General features: G+C 39.1%; 1 protein-coding gene across 1 annotated transcript; it reads right to left on the reverse strand.

Moving 5' to 3' along the window:
• Positions 1-2,893: 2,893 nt before the first annotated feature.
• LOC139447499 (COP9 signalosome complex subunit 6-like) lies at positions 2,894-20,796 on the reverse strand. Its single transcript, XM_071228899.1, has 10 exons — positions 20,581-20,796; positions 18,275-18,406; positions 17,247-17,335; positions 15,785-15,847; positions 14,295-14,342; positions 13,200-13,314; positions 10,064-10,150; positions 7,344-7,444; positions 5,510-5,578; positions 2,894-3,452 (listed from the first exon to the last, which is right to left on the reverse strand). Exons 1-10 carry the CDS (start codon positions 20,735-20,737, stop codon positions 3,381-3,383), a joined length of 933 nt encoding a protein of 310 aa, XP_071085000.1. The 5' UTR covers positions 20,738-20,796; the 3' UTR covers positions 2,894-3,380.
• Positions 20,797-22,167: the final 1,371 nt, after the last annotated feature.

The raw sequence follows: 22,167 nt of genomic DNA on the forward strand, positions 1-22,167 counted from the left end.
CAACTGAAGAAATACTGTTTCGTACATTGTTTTCTCCACCCGTGAAGATCCGGGGTAGAATAGGTCTTCAGCAACCCATGCTTGCCGTAAAAGGCGACTAAGCTTGTCGAAAAAGGCGACTAACGGGATCGGGTGGTCTGACTTGGTTGATGCATGTCATCGATCCCAATTGGGTGGATCGATGCTCATGATATTAATCACTGGATTGTCTGGTTCAGACTCGATTATTTACAGACCGCCGTCATATAGTTGGAATATTGCTGAGTGCGGCGTTAAACAACAAACTAACCAACCAACCAACAGTAACGCTACCTCAGTTGGACCAATCCTTGGTTGATATTTGGAATAACATTCACCAGGCTGTTCAGTAATCTGGTTGTTAATTGAGTTGTTACACCACAACAAAATAAATGAAAGTACTGAGACGCGAACAATGAACACAACTGAAGAAATAGTATGTTTCCTACATTGTTTTCTCACCGAATACTGAACTCAATTTGTGATGTAAATGGCAGGTGTGTGAGAAGTTTCAGATTAATCGGTGCTACAGTTTTTATTACAGACAACTAACCATGTACGGCAGACCAGGACATGCTAGTAGGCAACATTAAACGTGGAGGTTGAAGATTTTACATCACCATTGTCAACAACAAAGGTAACATCCCTTAACAACATGACATGCAGCGACTTTCTATTCCATTCAACAACTAAGACTTATAAGATCGGGATTTCCTTACACCCATCAGTATCAGGAAACTGTTTGTTCAATGTGTTTGATGCAATCTGCATGTTTTTCACATGTGGCCATACAGATAATGCATCATTTCTTGGCCTGGCAGACACGTTTTCGTTTTGCTATATGTGAGATCCAACATAGTGACAGTTTACATGCAAGATAGGACAAAAAAAATCCTGAACATAAATCAAGGAAGCACAGGCACGGTATTTTTGAAAAAGTCATATTGTAATTTCATTGGTGTGAATTTCACGGATGAAACAGGCATCAGTGATAAAAGTCAGTGATAAAAGATTATCAGTTCGGACTTACTTGAAGATTTGTTTTGCAGTTTTACCTTTTAGACGCTAAGCATATATGTGCTAATAACCTCATTACAAAACAAACCAACAAACCCAGTCTCGCTACAAATATTTAGTCAACCGGCAAAGTGTCCAACAGCATTTTACTTGTCCTTGTGATAGTTCACTACCCTTGGGATAGCATTGTCTCCTAGCACGCTGCTGTCTCAAATAATATCGTGAACAATATGGGTTGTTGGCATAATACTGGTGGGGTTGGGTAACACTCCTTAAGAGTAAAATCGTTGTTGCAACGTGATCGCAACTCTACGTGTGTGAAACTTAGGCTTAAAAAATAAAAGAATTGGTTCTCATGCAATGGTTTTTGAAAATATAGTGCGGGCGGGCGGTGTCTGTTATTGGGGGGATGGGGGGTTGGGGGTGGGAGGTATTCAAACTAGTATGTAACCAATAAACAGTTGTGTAATCAATAAATAATTGTGTACAATCAACCTGGGAAAGGGCCTTCCTACATAAATGTATTCCTTGATGAGTAAAATAATGGAATACAGTATTTGACTAATGTTGAACATGGAATATTTACGGACTATTTTTTTTTAAATGGAAATAAAAACGAAACGTGCGGCGAACTTTATGATGATGCGGGCGATGCCTGAGAACCAAGACTATTATTATTTTAGCTTTATATACAACATTACTAAAGTACACATGAAATTTCAATCTGGAGAATTCACTGAAAAATCGATGAGGACATTGTGTGGATTCATGCTCATGATGTCAATCATTGGACTGTCTGGTCCAGACCTAGTTATTTACAGGCCACCATCATATCAATGGAACTTTACCAAGTGTGGTGTTTGTTTAACAACAAGAATAAGTTGCTTGGTACCTATTCTAGCCCAGAATCCTCACGGGGAATGTGGCAAAGGTACAAAGAAGATAGGGGGCACGGCTGGCCCAGTCGTCTAAGGCGCCGCGATTCGCTGTGCAGAGTTGCGTCCTTTGGGCATGCCAGAAACCTATGATTGTGGGTTCGAATCCAGGTTCGCCCCAATTATGTTTCTAGGTTTGTCAGCACCATACCCGTGCTCGTGGGTTTCACCGAAGTGGTAAATGTCTGAGACCTGCATCACTTCGGGCTTTCCTCCCACATTAAACTGCCATGCCGCGATATAAATGGAATATTGTTAAAAGCGGCGTTAAACCCAACTCACTCACTCACTATTAAGAAGATATATCAACAAGGGCTCAATTTAGCTTCCTAAAACATGCACCAGTGCAACCTATTATTGAAAAATGAAACCTAATACTTACATCTACATGCACCAAGTGTATTTTATTTAAATATTCAAATTTGTGTCTAACCTTACATGTCCACATAACATTGATGTTTGAACAAATTCAATACCTCTGAGCTTATTTACCATACAAAATCAATAACCCCTATGTTATGTGTGAGTTAAATCTGTTTCCTTAAAAATAGCCCGTTCATGTACAAAACAAAGGGGGCTGTCGGGTAGCCTAGCGGTTCAAGCGTTTGCTCGTCACACCGAAGACCCGGGTTCGATTCCCGACATGGGTACAATGTGTGAAGCCCATTTCTGGTGTCCCCTGCCATGATATTGCTGGAATATTGCTAAAAGCGGTGTTAAACCATACTCACTCACTCACTCACTCACAAAACCAAGGGGAACATGCTTGATGTTTACTCCTGGAGTATTTAAATCTAGGGACTCCTGCTGTTTTTCCTTTTGACATGAGGGTCATGACAAGGATCCCTCAATGTTAATGCCTCACTGTACATGATCAATTTATAAGAACACATTATTTAAATGATTATTATTTTATTTTCAGTTTCTTCAACATTTCACCAGTCATAAACACAGGCAAATTCTTAGGAGTAAGCTGTCACATCTCATCTATAATACTGCATACAGCCAATTAGCAAACACTTTATTTACATACATAGCTCTGTTTGACTGTTGCCAAATGTCTGAAGAGATTGAATGTATCTGATGTATACAGAAACAGATTCCAAAATGGCACCAGTCCAAACTTCACAGTCCTTTTTAACTGCCGAAAATATGCATTTTTGGCATTAATTACATTTAAACAGTTGATGTTGGGACAAGATGTATTTCTCTATAGCTATGATATCCTGAAGTATTCTTCCAAGAGAAAAGTGTTAATTTATCAGTGATCACATTCATATCTGAAAAACAAAGGTCTGATGCAGAGTTAAACTCTTTGAATAAGTTGTCAGGAATGTCTTCCCAGTCTTCATCTCAAACAGTTGTATGGATACTAGCACTTTCTTCCTCTCATGTGAACAGTTGTCAGTATCAGAAGAACAAGCCTCTCATTCTCCTCCCCATCCCCTGCCGGTCGTACAGCACATTGAACTTGTTCACAAACTGGAACAGAAAAGAACAGAAAAGTACAGATATCATACTAAACTGAACAAAACCAGGTGTATATTGTTCTAACACACCCATCCTCCCCAGCAATAGTGAGTGAGTGAGTGGGTATGGTTTTACGCCGCTTTTAGCAATATTCCAGCAATATCACGGTGGGGGACACCAGAAATGGGCTTCACACATTGTACCCATGTCGGGAATCGAACCCGGGTCTTCGGTGTGACGAGCGAATGCTTTAACCACTAGGCTACCCAACCGCCTCCCCAGGATTACATGAGATACATCAAAACAGATGCTTGTAAGCTATCAAGTCCTCAATGGACAAACAATGGTTCACTTTGTTGATTTGTTTGTTTGTTGTTAAAGATGAAATTCATGAGACAGTTAAGTTGCATCCTCTCAAATAAAAAAAAATAAAAATGAAGTTTGAGTTAATATGGTTTCAAACTAAAACCAAACCAATTAAATCAAATGCATGACACGTGGGGAGAATTCCACACAAATGCTTATCCCAAGTAACCTCCCCATATCATAGTTTAATATCTTGAAATAATATAATATAATTAACACCCAAAATAAAACAAATCTCATGGATCTACATTGAAGAGTCTGTTCAACTGTATTACATCTCTACATGGACCCGTGAAGATCCGGTTTAGAATAGGTCTTCAGCAACCAATGCTTGCCATAAAAGACAACTATGCTTGTTGAAAGAGGTGACTAACAGGATCGGACCCGGGTCATGTTCGACATGGTTTATGCATTTTATTGTATCCCAACTGCGTGGATCGTTGCTTATGATATCAATCACTGGAATATCTGGCCCAGACTTGATTATTACAAACCGCCGTCACATAGCTGGAATATTGCTGAGTGTGGCTTTTAACAACAAACAAACATTTCTACATGGAAGTGGGGTCACAGGTCGCTCAGTCGTCTAAGGCGCCACGATTTGCTGTGCAGAGTTGCGTCCCTTTGGCATGCTAGAAACCTATGATTGTGGATTCGAATCCCGGTTTGCCCCGATTGTGTTTCTAGGTTTTTCAGCCCGTGAAGTGGTCTGAGATCTGCATCACTTCGGGCTTTCCTCCCACATTAAGCTGACACGCTGTGGTTGAACTGGAATACTGTTAAAAGCATCATTAACCCAACTCACTCACCCACTCTCAGGGAAGCTAGAGACAGACATAATAATTCTATTCTGTAATTATTACAAAATCTAATCTAAAAAAGCCTATTATTCAACCGAAGAACTCTTTGGTCAGGTTGCGGCTTTGACATTATTTTGGTCTAAACAATGAGCAGAAATAGATCATAATCAGGAAGGGTCTGGAATTCAAACCCATGAGTTCCCCAATGGATCCTGGTATGGGCAAGGGGCACAACTCTGCACACTCTTCTTTGACCACTTGGCAACCTGTGACCTCTCATAATTGTTAAGATGGACATTGTATGGTTCTCACCTTGATTCAATATGGAAAAGAACAAAATCAAAATTCAACATTACATCATGGGTCTTGAAACTTATATCACTTTGATGCAACCCACAAGCATAGGTGCAGAAAAGACCTGTGAAGATGTGGGGTCTTCAGCAGCCCATGCTTGCCGTAAAAGGCGACTATGCTTGTCGTAAGAGGCGACTAACGGGATTAGGTGGTAAGGCTTGCTGACCTGGTTGATGCATGTCATCATATCCCAACTAACAGACAGGTGCTGACAAACCTAGAAACTGACAGTCCTGGCAGGAGGTTCCAAATGTCAAAGTTATTGATAGTGTTTTGGAAGTCTCTGTTCTTGGGTTTCAAACACCTGAATACCTTAGGAATACATTTGATGTCTGTTAGCCCGAACAACAAAGAAGATGTTCAGAAAAGTGTACATTGTGATAAGTCCTGGAGATTTTCAAGTTCGAATTCCATTTAACATGTTAAATGTTTATCAACCAATTAAATTGAAGCATTTGCATTTGCTTTTCTGTAACTTTTTGTTCTCACTAAAAAATCAGGGACGAAGCAAATGCTGACCTATGACCCCAGAATGCCTGGCAAGCTCACCTGGTTCATTGTATTACAGCCCTTTGTCATTGATCCAAGATAGGCCATGAGACAAACGTCATTGTGTTGCTGGAAATAGAAAAGTCACAAACCTTACAACAGAGCTCCAGATAAGCTGCATATCTGTGTAAAATACGCATCAGAAATGCAGAAATACGCAGTAAAATAAAATCAAAGTATTGTGAAGTAACCCTGCGTATTCGATTAGCAAATTTGAAATTATAAACGGGCATTCCGTCAACCTTGCCAAACTCCACGATGACAGTTACATCATGATCATTTGCCATCACACTTTCTTGTGGAAGTATCGTGGTATTTTTGAGTCCTATAAAGCTCTCGAACCCACACGACACCAGTTTGCAGGGACCAGATGAATAGTGTTTTTTAATATTTAACTTAAATACCCACATGTGTAAAAACAAGTGGGTAACAGAAATTTGAATACCCAGATAGAATTACTGATACCCAATGATTCTTAAATGCATGGGTAAATTACCCACAACACCAAAAGCTTATCTGGAGCTCTGCTTACAATGTTACATTTACACATTTTTTTTCACACCAATCAAATAATTTGATATTTCAGAATAGAAACAACTCATTAAGTCGAATTCCTGTGAAACCATAAAATATGTTGCGTTGTGTGTACTTGAAGATAAACAAGAAACCATATCATAAAGATTTAAGTTACACCACGATCAAAATACAAACTAGTCCACAACCCATGTTCAGACAATGAGTTTCAGTTTATGAAAAAAAGTGTTCAAGATTAAGGGGATTGTGGGGTAGTTGAGGTATAATCCTTTGGTTTTTTAATCTAGGGACCTCTTAACATAAGGGTTATGAAAAGGACCCCTTGACATTTATTCAACTTCAAACACTGTAAAATACAGTAAACTACGGTTAAAACAAACTCAAAAGGACCATTTATATTCATTATAACCGTAGTTTGTTAAAAGCCTATATACAACATATTAGGGGTGTCACGATAAATCGAAATATCGATATATTGCTATTTGTAAGCACTTAAAGTCAATAAATCGATTGTTAAATCAGTTTCCGATCAATAGTATCGATTTCAGTTAGGAATATCGATAGTTTCGATTGTATTTGCCATATCAATGAAATACACGCAATGCTGTTCTAATTTGTTTTCTTTTGATCATGAGTGGTAGTAATTTACACATGGTAATGTGGAAGTTTCTTTTTCTTAAATTATTGGGGTAACGAAAAAACAAATCAGTCATATCTCAAACTTTACTTTTTAATTGTTGCTATGGTTATCATATTCAAAGGAAACTCCAGTTCCAAGGTTTAATTCAACTCTAAAATTCATCTAAAATGATACACTGAAAACTATAGCTATTTATCGCAATAGTTGCTTGCAATATCAATAGTTATCGCAATAGTTTCTTTCAATATCAATAGTTATCGCAATAGTGATTTCCAGACCAATAGTCACCCCTACAACATATATACCAGTGTAGCAAATAGCCGGTACAAAGAAAACAGTACTGGTATGTTATATCCGTCAGTTCATTATAAGCATGGTCGTTATTAACATACATGTGGGGAGACACCTACAATAGTTTGTACAGATAGTCACTAGTCTCAGACAAGAGGCCTTTTAAACTCCGTATAATTTGACATAAAAGTTGATAAACTGGTGGAGAGGACCTGACAAACACCTGCAAGATAACATATACATCGTATTCCTTCTGAGCAGACATTGTTACCATTATTTTCCATATTCATTACCTTTAACACGTATCAGAATGGAGACTATAGAGTGTTGCAATAATGTTATTGCATAAATAACATAATGAGGACGTACATTATAGAAGTCTTCCTTAAACCGTGTTGTGTTGAGGACCGGGAGCCGATAACACAGACTGTAGGCCTCCCTCAGGACGTCGTGGTTCTTGGGTACTTCTCCTGGAAACATTAATGTCAGTCAGTCAGCCTCCCCTTGTACTGTATGTTGGGTTTTGGTTGTTTCATGTTCAACGCCACACTCAGCAATATTCCATCAATATAAAAGCAGTCTGGGCCTAGATTTTCAAAACGATCTTAGCTAAGCTAAATCTAAACAACTTACGTTCAAAGATAAGATATCTTAAGGTTAAGATAACGTGGATTTTCGAAACTATCGTAAACCCGTCGCAAATCGTTCAGAGCTACGATACCTATCGTAAATCTGACAGGGAACTCATTTGTGTCAGAGATTGAAAAGGCGGGTGTTTCCCAATGACGTCACGCGGATTTCCCAGCTGCTGACAATAACAACAACATATATAAGTGACAGGGAATTCATGATCACATTATCAGGTCACACTGTTTAACACTCAACTATTTGAGTGACATTCAGTACAATCCTACATATGTCCTACATGTAGACGTTTTGTTTTTATGATAAATGATACCATGACTACCTGAACACAAATATTATTCGTGTGTCATGCAAAGGCATTTTGCAAACCCAATAAATGTCATAATCAATAAGTGTAGTGTTACCAGACTATAGCTATTAGAACTGAATTGTGCAGAAAGATACTTCACTATTTTCCCTTTAAATGGTCCCCTAGCGAGCGCGTAGACTTTTATGTTAACACATGTTTTATCTATCTAGATCGATAATTCTTTTGAAAAAAATTGAAAGTGACACAAATTTTCATTCACAGAGGGAGATAACTTAGGAATTGTCAAGTTGTTTTGTTTCATGGAACACGCCACAAGTTAACGTGAACATACATATAATGTAGTCCTTTTCTATCCTTTTAAATTAAGTAGAGCTAATAAACAGATTTTTTTATTTGATTTAAATCTGGATGATGAGAGAAATATCTACATTGTAAATGTGTGAAATCTATTCCCAAACGTAGTTCGATGACGTTTGGCAGCATTGCTGAGGGTCATTTAGATTAAATTTAATAAGTAAATTTCATTCAATAAACATTTGCTGCAAAAATATATTGGAAATTCAATTTTGGACAGTGTTCAAAATATGTTACTTTTTGATGACATTTTAAACCCAAACGAGCATGGGAACCCATTTTTACTTGATTTTTCAAATCACCAATCTCGAAAATACGATACCAAAATATGTGCTTAACTTTTGCTGTCCAAATAATAATAAATTGCTATATTTAATGGAATACATCTATGCCGTTAATCACCTGTTTTTAAAGAATGTAATTATTCAAAAGGCAATATTTTATCACTTGTTATCAAATATTTGTCTTTCAATAATATAGATAACCTCGGTATTGTTTTTAAAACGAAAAAAAATACAATTACTTTTGCTAGAAAAAGACTCAACATACTCTTTTTCACAAATATACCATACACATATTTGATCACATGTATTTCCTTGTTAAATCAATGAATACTACACTGTATAGTTATATTCAATTGTTAAAACCGCTCGTCCCACACCATTTTAGATGTAAAACCTGCTGCGAAACGCTTATGGTTTTGCACTTCGTCACATACGTCGATTAATATAATTTTATAAAATACGTAAATAAAGACTAAAGCATTGTTACAAATGCTATCTAGAAAATATAACAGTGGAACTCTGCACTTTATGAAAACTGTAACATTGAGCAAGGTCTCGCCAGGCGAATACAAAGGGAAACTACTCTCAGTAAGGGTATGAACTAAGATTTTAGGTGCCCCTGAGTTATCAATAAGGTCACGGTCATCACAGTAGCCTGCCGACACCTTCCATTTTTATCCTCCCCAAATTATTGAAAAGGAATGTTGTTGCATAATTCTACAGCATGGACTTGGGGTTCCCTGTCGCGATTAAGAACATTTCTGACATGAAATCTTTGCATTCCTTGTGTTTTTGAAGTGTCAGTTTGAATCACACAGTTAAACCAAATTAAAAGACAATATTTGAACGGAAAGCAGATTATTTGTTTTGAAATATAAAAACAATGTCAAAGTATGCCGCCATCTTGGATGAAGATAAAATAATCTTACAACAGGTATGGGGCTCTCTTAGATTTATGACAATCTTACAATATCTTAGGGTTACGATAATTTTGAAAATAGGCTTCGATAGCCTACGATTTCCTTACGATAACTTCACGATAATTTTTAGGCTATGATCGTTTTGAAAATCTAGGCCCTGTAAATAATCAAGTCTGGGTCATACAATCCAGTGATTGACATCATGAGCATCAATCTAAGCAATTGGGATACGATGACATGCATCAACCAAGTAAGCGAGCCTGACCACACAATACCGTTAGTCACCTCTAAAGACAAGCATTGGTTGCTGAAGACAAATTCTACCCTGGATCTTTATAGGGTTGGTACTGTATGCTTATGGAAAACATGGTACATATTTGTTATTTTGGAAGATTTGTTTGTTGTTTAATGCCAGAGTCAGCTTGTAATTAATCAAGTCAAACCAGACAAACCAGTAACTCACATTGTGACCGACATACCATGCCGTCAGGGTATGATGACACTCTATCATCCAGGTCACTGACACTGACCGCCCACTCCATTAAGTTACTTCTAATGTTCTTAGGTTCTACTAACCTGCTTGCACTGCTTTAACATACTCCAGAATGAGCTTCACACGACTGTGTAACATCTTGATAGAACTGTGCTGAGCAATCAAGTGTTCTGAAAAAACAAAAATGAAAATGATGAATGACCAATAATAAAAATATCACACCAACTGACTGTTGTTTATTCAAACTAATTGTGACTGAAGAGCACAAACTCTGGTAACAATTTTGAATTTTTTTTAATAAAATCTAAATATTTTTTACATTTGTATACTTATCCTGCATTACTCCTTAACGCATTCACTGCTTACCTTACGACAACTAGAAGGGACTGCGTAACGGCAATGGTCCTGGGTGAAGAAATAAAAAACTGTTGTTCGCAGTCCCACTTTTGCCAACCACCGCTGTCCTGTGACCTTGATGACCTGAGGTCACCTTCTTCACATCACTGCCTGTTGCCTGAGCTCTTAGAAAAACATACTTTTGAGATTTCTGAAGCCAAAATGGAGGCAAGTCTGCGACGGGTGGGCCTTAAACGTAGTAATGCAGGATAAGTATACAACTGTGAAAAATATTTAGATTTTTCTAAATGTTTTACTTATCCAGCATTACTCTTTAATGCATCTGTATCTGACGGTTTGGAGGTGGGAAACCCTCAGAATACAGAAACCTCAATAATTCACACCCTGAAGATACGACACCAGTTGGTCGATAAACCGTGATGTGGAAAAGTTCAGAAAAATGCCATTACCGTCGGGTTGTTTCAGTATGAAAACAATTGAACACAGGAATTAAAGAGTAGCTCCCTATACACCTTAGTAATAAAGACAAAACTAGTTCACCCGCTAATTCTTTACTTACTAAGTCATAGAGCCCTTGTAGACAATCAATTGTCTAATATTCTTCCAGTGGTGAAATCTGAGCGACTGCACAGGAAAACGGAATGGCTCTGTATGGGGTGAGTTCATTATTTGTGTCGGGGGTTGGTAACCTGTTGAGCTACAACCAACAGTCCAAAGCTTTGCACACCTCCCATGTCCTCGGGAATCACATCGCGAAAGATAATGACTGGCGAAAACAGCATAGGACCTCCAAAAAACATCCTTCCATGATTGTTTTAATTGAACAATTGTAAAGCCATGGTAGAGGCTAACGCCCTGATCTCGTGAGAATTATTTGCTCTCGGCAGATCCAGACTGGCGATCAAATAGGCCTGAAGGATGACGCATTACCATAGAGATATGGTGTTGCGACTAACTTTGGTCGTGGACGTAGGAGAAACAGGTATCCATAACCACTTCCTCGAACCACGCCCTAGTCTTGGAACTGCGGATGAAAATTCGCAGTGCCCGCACAGGGCATAGGAGAAGTTCATGATCCTATGAACTGTAGTTACAGATGATCCACTCGATGAAAAAATCTGAATGTCTGTTGAAGCAGGGAGTGGGAGTGCAATGTTCCCTGATTGCGCAGGCACCACACCACAGTGCACAAGTCTGTGGATATTGCGAGTTGGGCAGACTGTAGTTGATTCTGCCAATGTGATGTGGCCAGAATTAACACTTCCAAGTTGTTATGTGCCACTTTCGATGAGCGCAGGACCATGCATGTCTGGACTTGCAGGTGAGCACTCCACCCCTGAAGGGAGGCGAACAGGTGTAGATTCTGGGATAACGCGGATAAAAAGACTCCTCCTAAGACATTTGATTCTACTGTCCACCAATTGGGGTAAGTCTTAGTTGAGCCAGTAGAGTGATGGCCTTGAGTGGAACCTGACGCCTGATGTAAGGGTTCAGGAATTGTTGATAGGGGGTAGTTGTAATCAGCCTCTGCTGGTTAGGTCCTGGGCTGAGGTGAGTAACCCTAACAACACTTGCCATTGGCGTAGTGTGCGTGGTTGATGAAGAGCAGATGACATGATGTGTAAAATCTTGTGCCATCTGTCTCTCAGAACTGATAGGAGATCCTGGTCTGTTTGGAACATGCCTTCTATAAGTTATGCAATTACAGAATTTTTTATGAAGCTGGACATGAAGACTGCCGTAGAATTGAAATAATCTATCCCCAATAATATTGTAAGGAGTCGAAAATGTATTTAATAATTTGTATATACGCAACTCAATGTAACGCCAAAGCTAGTAGTAGATGAGAACACATAAATATGTAAACTACCTTGACAGGCAAACAATTTTAACACAATTTAAAATGGCGGTGAACAAACAGCATGTGGCAGGAAATAAGACAGAGTCTTTTACATCTAAATAAATCACAAAAAACTACACAACATGCTGAGACTAATATGAAAAGAATACATCACCCATCGCAGATCAATTTTAGAATTGTAGACAAAAACTGAAGGTCTAAAATTAATTCGAAACGAGAGCTCCGCTGATACACATCCATGCTGTGGCGCGATGTGATGTGAAGAAGGTGACCTCAGGTCATCAAGGTCACAGGACAGCGGCGGTGGTTGGCAAAAGTGGGACTACGAACAACAGTTTCTTATTTCTTCACCCAGGACTGTTGCTGTTACGCTGTCCCTTCTATTGTCGTAAGGTAGGCAGTGAATGCATTATGGAATAATGCAGGTTAAGTACAAAATTGGGCGAATAAAATGCCAAACATTCTGTAGAAAATATGCTTACTTCGTTAAAATGTTTGTAGCAAGATTAAGTTTTTCAAAAGACCTACTGAAAAATTGATTGTGTTTATTTCTTACAGAGATCTGTTGATTCCAATAGATAATTCAACAGTTTCCTGAAACTGATGCCATTCATTTGTGGATGAGATGAGTGCAAAATATACTGACAAAAAATAAATAATCATATTCACTTGAGTGGTGCAGTCACAACAAAATACAGCCAAATGTTCTCATTGTGTATAAAATACTTCAGTAATAATCTTTGGAAAAAGTAATTATTTCAGAGACTTGTATCAGAATTTCCTGAACAGAAGTTCTTGCCCGTGGCAACACATTCATTGACTGCTGATGGTCATTCCAAGTGAGTTGTAGACAAATGGTAGAGTGACAGTCTCTGTTCAAAGACAGCTGTATGATACATCAGTTAATCACCATTCAGTAGGGACAGGGGAGTTATTGGATTCAGTCTCTTAACCGTTGATAATCGACTGAAACAGAGTTGGGTAGAGAATGAGCAGTGCACCTGTAGAACTCTCTCCAGTGTCAGACGAAGACATCCTTGCAACATGATCCACACCGATTCTCTCCGCCTCTTCTGTAGCTAGTGTGTATGACAGTTCCACAAACAGCATAGTAGCCTGGGGAATATAAACAATAGTAGCCTCAGTGACATAAACAGCATAGAAGCCTGGGGGATATAAACAGTAGTAGCCTCAGTGATATAAACAACATAGTAGTCTTAGTGTTATAAACAGTAGTAGCCTATGGGATATAAACAACAGTAGCCTCAGTGATATAAACAGCATAGTAGCCAAGGGGATTTAAACAATAGTAGCCTCAGTGATATAAACAGCATAGTAGCCTTGGGGATATAAACAACAGTAGCCTTAGTGATATAAACAGCATAGAAGCCAAGGGGATATAAACAACAGTAGCCTCAGTGATATAAACAGCATAGTAGCCTGGGGGATATAAACAACAGTAGCCTTAGTGATACAAACAGCATAGAAGCCAAGGGGATATAAACAATAGTAGCCTCAGTGATATAAACAGCATAGTAGCCTGGGGGATATAAACAATAGTAACCTCAGTGATATAAACAGCATAGTAGCCTGAGGATATAGACAATAGTAGCCTCAGTGATATAAACAGCATAGTAGCCTGGGGGATATAAACAATAGTAGCCTCAGTGATATAAACAGCATAGTAGTCTGGGGGATATAAACAATAGTAGCCACAGTGATATACAGCATGGTAGCCTAGAGGAAACAAACAGCTCAGGCTGCAACAACTCAGAAGTCTCAGGAATGTTGGTGGACCGTGATATCCAGTTGCCATATGAGCACAAAACGAACCATGTAAACATGGGATTATGAGCATGATGAGAAAATTTGCAAGAAAAGTATTTGTTGGCCAATATTTTCAAATAGAATACACATATGGTACACTATAGAGAAAAAGATGAATTCTTTAGTATTTTCAATTAATCATGGTGATATACATCCTCCTAAAGGTTCCGTCTCATCAGATGGACAGACGACATGCACTCTATCAGTTTGTTTCAGTCCTGGTCAGGTAAACAAGGTCATGATGGTAAAGAAGTAGAAATTAGTATTACCTCTCTATTTACAAGATCTATCACAGACTCATAGATGGACACCGGTAACTGAAACACAACACAATTCATGAAAAACATTATAATGCACACAACATTTGTATAATATTATTAACATAGTTAAGAATGAATAAATGAAGGAAAGCTGTTAAAGTCACAGTTAGTAATTTTCGAGTGACATCAAAGTAGCCTGAATATATTCGACACTCTGACAGACAAACCAGAGACTGACAGCTTGAAGAACTATCCATGCCACATGGATATTATGATGCCCATCAACCAACGAGTCTGACCCCAAATACCAACAAGCTTGACCCCCATAAACCAACAAGCTTGACAAGCTTGACCCCCATAAACCAACAAGCTTGACCCCATAAACCAACAAGCTTGACCCCATAAACCAACAAGCTTGACCCCCATAAACCAACAAGCCTGACCCCCATAAACCAACAAGCCTGACCCCCATAAACCAACAAGCCTGACCCCATAAACCAACAAGCCTGACCCCATAAACAAACAAGCCTGACCCCCATAAACCAACAAGCCTGACCCCCATAAACCAACAAGCCTGACCCCATAAACCAACAAGCCTGACCCCTATAAACCAACAAGCCTGACCCCCATAAACCAACAAGCCTGACCCCCATAAACCAACAAGCCTGACCCCTATAAATCGACAAGCCCGACCCCTATAAACCGACAAGTCAGCCTAAATGACAAGCCTAGGTTCTAGGGATGGATCCCTTCAGTGTTGTTCCCCAGTGCTCTGTAGCAGCTCGTAAACAAGAAGAAGATTTTGTGCATTTATAGGTGTATAAACGGAAAACACTACCACGCACACTTTGGATAAATCTGCTATGCAAAAACATTTTCATGTAAATTCTTAGAAATAAATATGTCAACAAAAGTAACTTCACAGACTGCTTACTTACAAAACTGTAGACAACAATACCAAGCAATATAGTGAGTGGGGGGTTCTACACCTATAATATCTTGGGGAATCTGATATCCAAACTAAATCTATTGGGGATGTCACGATACGACTATCTCCCGATATGACACGTATTGCAATACTTTGTTCATGACACGATACATATCCTGATTTTAATTTGTGGCAACTTTGCATGAATTTGTATAGTTCAGGCAGCATAAACACTAAAAAGGCTTCGAACTTCCTGAATATCTGATCTCATATTTGAAATAAAAATGTCCGTTTCAATCAATACCTATTTCAGATAAACTGGTGTGTCAACATGGATATTTTCTATTATCAAATAAAATAGCAAATTCCTTGTGCACCTGTAATTAAATACATTTAATATGAACAATTGGGTCCATGTGTGAAAAGATGTGGAATTAAAAAATGTATTGCTACAGGTAAGCATGGTAAGTGTATATCTCGTAATGTATTGTTTAATAATATTATCGATGCATGGATGTATTGGTGAATTGTCATCTCTAAAATCTCTATAAATTAATCCTGTTACACTTACATCAGAGTTTCTAGCTAGTGGATTCAGCTTCATTAACACTGGACTCTCGTTGATCTGGCAAATCTGAAATTAAGTGAGTGAATGAGTTAAAATTTGACATCATGTTGGCAATGTTGCAGCCATACAGTAATGAGAACAAATAAATCATTATAAATTATCTGTTCACAAAGGTCAGGAAAACAGTTAAATATCACATTTTTTCATTAAACCACACCAGGGCAAAATAAATCAAGTTTTGTTAATTAAAACAAGGCTTTCGGCAACCTGCAACTTTGTTTGTTGTTTAAACATGCTAAAGCACCGCTCAGAAATATTCCAGCTATGTGACGGCAGTCTGTCAATAATCAAGTCAGGACCAGACAATCCAGAGATTGATATCGTAAGCAATGATCTACACAATTGGGATGCGATGACCCTGCATCAACGTAGTCAGCGAGTCTGACCACCCGATCCAACAAACATAATCGACTCTTAATACAAGCATGGGTTGCTGAAGACCTATTCTACCCCGGATCTTCACGGGTTCCACCTGCAACTGAAATGAGGTACACACAATATGACATGACTACTTTCCCTATTTAAATTTAGACTCTTTAAACTATTTTCTTCTGCTAATGAGGGTTTAAATCCTGGTTTGCCCTGGTAGAGCGTCCGCCCGGAGAGCGGAAGGTCCGGGGTTCGATCCCCAGCCGCGTCATACCAAAAGACGTTAAAAGATGGTACTTGTTGTTACCCTGTCTGGCGCTCGATATTGAGGGGCTAAAACAAGGACTGGTCGGCTCGGAGTCAGTATACTGTGTCTGAGTGGGGTATTCATGTTAAACTGCGTCATGGTATCTCAGTGAGCCAGCACTATAAATCGGCATCAGTTTGGACTAGTAGAAGTAGCAACACACACACATGTGCATGCACGTCGCTATATAAGTGCAGTAATCTTGGACGTGAAGTTAAACCCCATTTCACCTCACCTCGCCAGGAACATACTCATAATCGTTGGTTTCACAAAAGTGGAAAACGTCTGAGATCTGCACCACTTTGGGCCTACCTCCAGCATCAGGTTGACATGCCATGACACAACTGTTCAAAGCGGTGTTAAACCCAAATCACTCACTCTTCTGTGACCAGTTTTCAGTGGATGAGTGAGTGACGGAGTTAAAATTTCAAGTCACATTGGCAGTTATACACGGAGTATATAAACTACACAAAAGACTAAAGGACCACCCTACTACAGTTAATCTGTCATGCCGTGAAAGAATCAGGTGGTCCTTAACTTCTTTTGAGTAGCATATAAAACCTGTGGATAATGGTCAGTAAAACAACTACATTATCAACGATTTGTATTAAAAGCTAGCATGTGACCATAAAAAGATCCTATATGTGGATTGGTTTACTCCAATGAAGCCCCTGGCAACAGGATCGGCAGGCTGGACCTGAATGTCCCCGTTTGTCAGGATCAGTGTACCTGTCTGTGAACTCGTATATCGGACTCTGACGGCAGATCTCCGGTCGTGTACCAGCCAAGGAAGTCCATCTCGCTGAAGACTTGTTTGACTGCAATAGAAAATATAAATCATCTACCTTTTCAATTACACATTATCACGATTTAATTAACTGAAAGCTTTCTTTTCCACATTTTGAGTTGAACAGTTGCAGCAGTAATAAGCCTATACCAGCTGTATACGTGCCCCCCGGTCAAATTCCAAACCAGTATGTAGGTAATGTTTACACTACCAACACCGAAACTTTACAAAGCAGTCTGTATTTGTTTGTGCACATTACACCCTATATTACATTCACCTAGAGCAGCATCTCCCCAAGGCAAGGGAGTTAACTGACTACAAAAGTCCAGTTTCGAACTAGGCTGGAATTATGGAGTTATATTTTGATTGGACCAATGAGTCTGTACATAGTCCAATCAAAATCCTGTAGATATCAACATCCGGTTCACAAACAACATGGCAACTGCCGTGCCAAATTCGTTCGATTGGAGGATTTGCAGAGCCTTTCACTTTCAAAGCAAGGGCAAACATGATAAAGACATCAACTGGCTGTGAACTAAACTGTTCCATTTCACAAACATGTGTATCCCAAACATGCATTACAGATGAATGTCATCATAACCTAGATCAAAACCATGCATTAGTGATGAATGTCATCTTGACCCATATCTCAACCATGCATTACTGGTGAATGTCATCATAACCTAGATCCCAACCATGCATTACTGATGAATGTCATCATGACCCAGATCCCAACCATGCATTACTGATGAATGTCATCATGACCCAGATCCCAACCATGCATTACTGATGAATGTCATCATGACCCAGGCCCCAACCATGCATTACTGATGAATGTCATCATGACCCACATCCCAACCATGCATTACAGATGAATGTCATCATGACCCACATCCAAACCATGCACTACTGATGAATGTCGTCATGACCCAACTGCCTGTTCAATGTGGCAGCAGGGACATCGTCTTACACTGTTCTTCCTTCGTGTTGTAGTAGTCCATGTTGATGATGATGTTTCCTTCCACAAAATCGAACACCAGCTCAAAGGAGTTCATCACTTCAATGTTCCTCCCCTTCTGCTGGCCGATCAGTGCTCCCAGCACTGGAACAAAACACGTGTCATTAGCAGGGTTGGGCAACACTTTCATAATGCTTCAGTTTATGGAGTTGATTGACATGAGTAAATACTGTAAACAGGGAATTTTTTGCGACCGTTTTATTATTGCGAGTTTTGCGAACGAGACTCAATCGCAAAAATTAAAAAATGCAAAAATAAGTTTAAATAATACATACATACTTTATTCATTGCAACACGTCATCAAATGTTGAAATCATCAACCAAAACCACAAGTTACTCAATAAGTTAAAAACACAAATGAATGCAGAATGGTCACACAATACATCACAAATGACAGTGTAAACAGACCAGTTAGTGTCACTGTTACCCCTTGCAATCCCTTCCGGTCAACTTTCCGGCCAACTCAGATTAACTAGCTTCTGAGAGAAGCTGTCTATTGTTTGGTAATCGATGGGTCATCTCAACACGGCAAGTCGCAAAAATATCTCGTCGCAGCATTGTCTTTGGTGTGGTATTCGCAATATTTTAACGGCGCAGAAATAAAGCTGTTTACAGTGCTTCAGTCACACAAAAATAAAGAAAAAACGATTACCGATTTTATTTTACACATTTTAACCAATTGTCTTATCAAGATAATGTTTCTGATAACTGCAATGAGAACAAAGCCTTCTTTGGCAATGCAGACAGAAATTTTATTTTACACATTTTAACCAACTGTCTTATTAAGATAATGTTTATGATGACTGCAAAGAGAACAAAGCCTTCTATGGCTATGCAGACAGAAGTAGATACAAACATGTACCTGTCACCATGGTTACTATAAAAACAGTCCAACATCCTGAACTTTAACATGAACCGAATTTAGTTTTACCCATTCTCACCATGCTCATTTAACATGCTAATGAGACTGACCAAATACACCTCATCATGTTTAAGACAAATAGAAAAAACATATGTAAATGCACAAATTATTTTCAACATTCTAGGATCAAACAAAAAGTGCAGCCCCCAAGATGAAATAGACTGAAACATTTTGGAGCTCACTGGTTGAGAGACAAATGGGTTAACAGACCCACTTAGATTTTGATCCAGAGCTCGAGATAAGTTTTGGATGTTGTGGGTATTTTACCCATGCATTTTAAAATCATTGGGTATCAGTAATTCTATCTGGGTATTCAAATTTCTGTCGTAAGAGGTGACTAGCAGGATCGGGTGGTCAGACTTGCTGACTTGGTTGATGCATGTCATTAATCCCAATTGCGTGGATCAATGCTCATGATATCAATCACTCGATTGTCTGGTCCAGACTCGATTATTTTCAGACCACCGTCATATAACTGGGATATTGCTGAGAGCGGCGTTAAAAGACAAACTAACAATATAGACAGGCCAAACGTGTGCATTCTCAAGCCAGCAGCTTAGATGATGTCACACCTCTCGTTATTATGCCACAAATCACAAGCAAATACGGCTGTGCGAAAATAGGGTACACAACGATAGATATATCATTGTTTTACTGATAAAACGATCTGGTCATGCATACTCTGAAGCTGCCTGAAGCTTGATCTTTACTCAAATATTTAAGTCAAAAGGAATGCATGCAGTCATGGTCAGAAAGAAATGCGAACATTATCGATGTGTAGTGTAACCACGGAGTGTTATTGTTATTGGGGTAAGCCTTCTGTAAGTCTTTGCCTATCCTTTCTTATCTGGACAAGGTGACTGTTACAAAGTTACCGTATTTCCTCTATTAGACGCCCGAGCTTCTATTTTTTTTTTTCCAGCCTTTGATCCGGCGTCAATTAGAGGCATCTATTAATACCCCCATTTCAATATGAAAGGGATCATTAATTGTATCAATTGATCGACCAGGCGTCTATTTGAGGCCCGGCTTCTATTTTTTGAACTGAACAATTGACCCGGCTTCTATTAGAGGCCCGGTGACTAATAGAGGAAATATGGTATAGCCCAAAATCTGACACATGTATCTAAACAAGAATGATATTGGCCACAATATACAGTGTTAGAAATTGGCACTAGTCCTGCAAGTCCTTGCCAAAGTACCCAATAGTTAAGGCATCATAAGGACTAGTTGAAATTTGTAATTTTCAAGGGTTTTGCTATATGGTATCATTATAAGGACTAGTGGACTAAAAATGTTAGTTTCTATCGCTGATAAAGACAATCAACATTCACACCTTGCATCGGTTTTCCTTCCTGTGCACGGACTCTTGTCCAATGTTCGGAGATGTTCATGATGACGAGGGGATGGAGAGCCACGGAGACGCTGCCCGACGTTCCTGCAGTGGCCATTACACTTGTCCTCGGAGTATCTACCTCCATATTTGTCGCCATACCGGCGATTTTACAATATTCTATGTACTTCGCTGTGTTTAGCTCGGTGAATGTCAACTTCCTGTAATCAAAGGGAGGTAATACTATTTCAACGAAACCGAACATCCGCTTAAAATGTTTCGTACATTTCGTGTGTCAGTCCAGACGGTCATATGGCAAAATGACAATGGAGGTTGTTGAAAAAAATTAATCGGGAAAAATAATTTGTCCTCTATATTAACAAAACAAATCTTGGATGTTGGAAAAGAATCGTCTTGTGTTCAGTTTTTTTTCTCTTAGGATAACCATGAGAACACCGTATGATTCAACTCGGACCGGACTAGATATGGATTGACTTTCAGCAATTATTTCGTTTTGAAACGTATGATCAACCTTTATTGATGTATCAACAAGAACTATATTTCGTCGGGAAGCTACCCAATGATTTACCGTGTCGTAGTCCTGGCTCTAAGATCTGATTTTAGTGACATTACATCTAAACAGAAATAAATAATACATTCGTCTTATCCTTAGAAAAGCTATTTTTTGACAAAAAAATATTTTTTTTCTATAACCGAGCCTGTTTTTGGAATATAACTAAAACATATGTAATAACGTGACATTAACGTATTTGATAATAACCGTCTGGCAAGAATTATGAAAATGACAAAGACGTCAGTTCTGCTGTGGGGGACGTTTTACACCACCAGGAGGAGGCATTCTACACCAGTGGGATCCTGGCACTCCAGCAACGATGGCAGAAGTGGGTGGATCTCTGAGGGGATTAGGATGAACAAATAATTAGCACTCAATCAATGTAGTCCATCATAGTCATCCACATGCCTGTCCCCCCGTTCCCCTTGATACCAGTCTTTAGCTTTACACACTGCATTTCCTGTGCTCTCTATGTCTTCCTCTCTCCTCTATTCCTCAGCGAGCTGATATACAATCTCTACACCAAAGCCCTGTATCATAAGGGTTGATTTAAACGATCGTAAGGGCGCCGACTATTTGATAGTCCGCGGGCGTGGAGGTGGGGAGGATGCGAGTTTATCTAAAACTAATATATTTGTCCCCGAACATTCTTGAAAACAATAATTATGCTTTAAACTCTTGAAAAAGGTTGAAAGTTTTTTTTCTTTTTCAAAAAGGTCGGGCTCATATAGCATGACTTATGTGTGGCGATAAACCTTAATTGGTTTGATCCAGACACTTATATGATTGAATATGATTGATAAGTGATGATTATGATAATATACCTGGCGAGCGCTATCTGCCTAGGGACCGCCTCCGTGGTCTAGTGGTAGAGCGTCCGGAGTTCGATCCCCGGTCGCGTCATACCAAAAGACGTTAAAAGATGGTACTTGTTGTTACCCTGTCTGGCGCTTGGCATTAAGGGGCTAAAACAAGGACTGGTCGGCTCGGAGTCAGTATACTGTGTCTGAGTGGGG

The sequence above is a fragment of the Haliotis cracherodii genome, unplaced genomic scaffold, assembly GCF_022045235.1.
Source record: "Haliotis cracherodii isolate W230 unplaced genomic scaffold, xgHalCrac1.p SCAF_7, whole genome shotgun sequence".
Taxonomy (NCBI): domain Eukaryota; kingdom Metazoa; phylum Mollusca; class Gastropoda; order Lepetellida; family Haliotidae; genus Haliotis; species Haliotis cracherodii.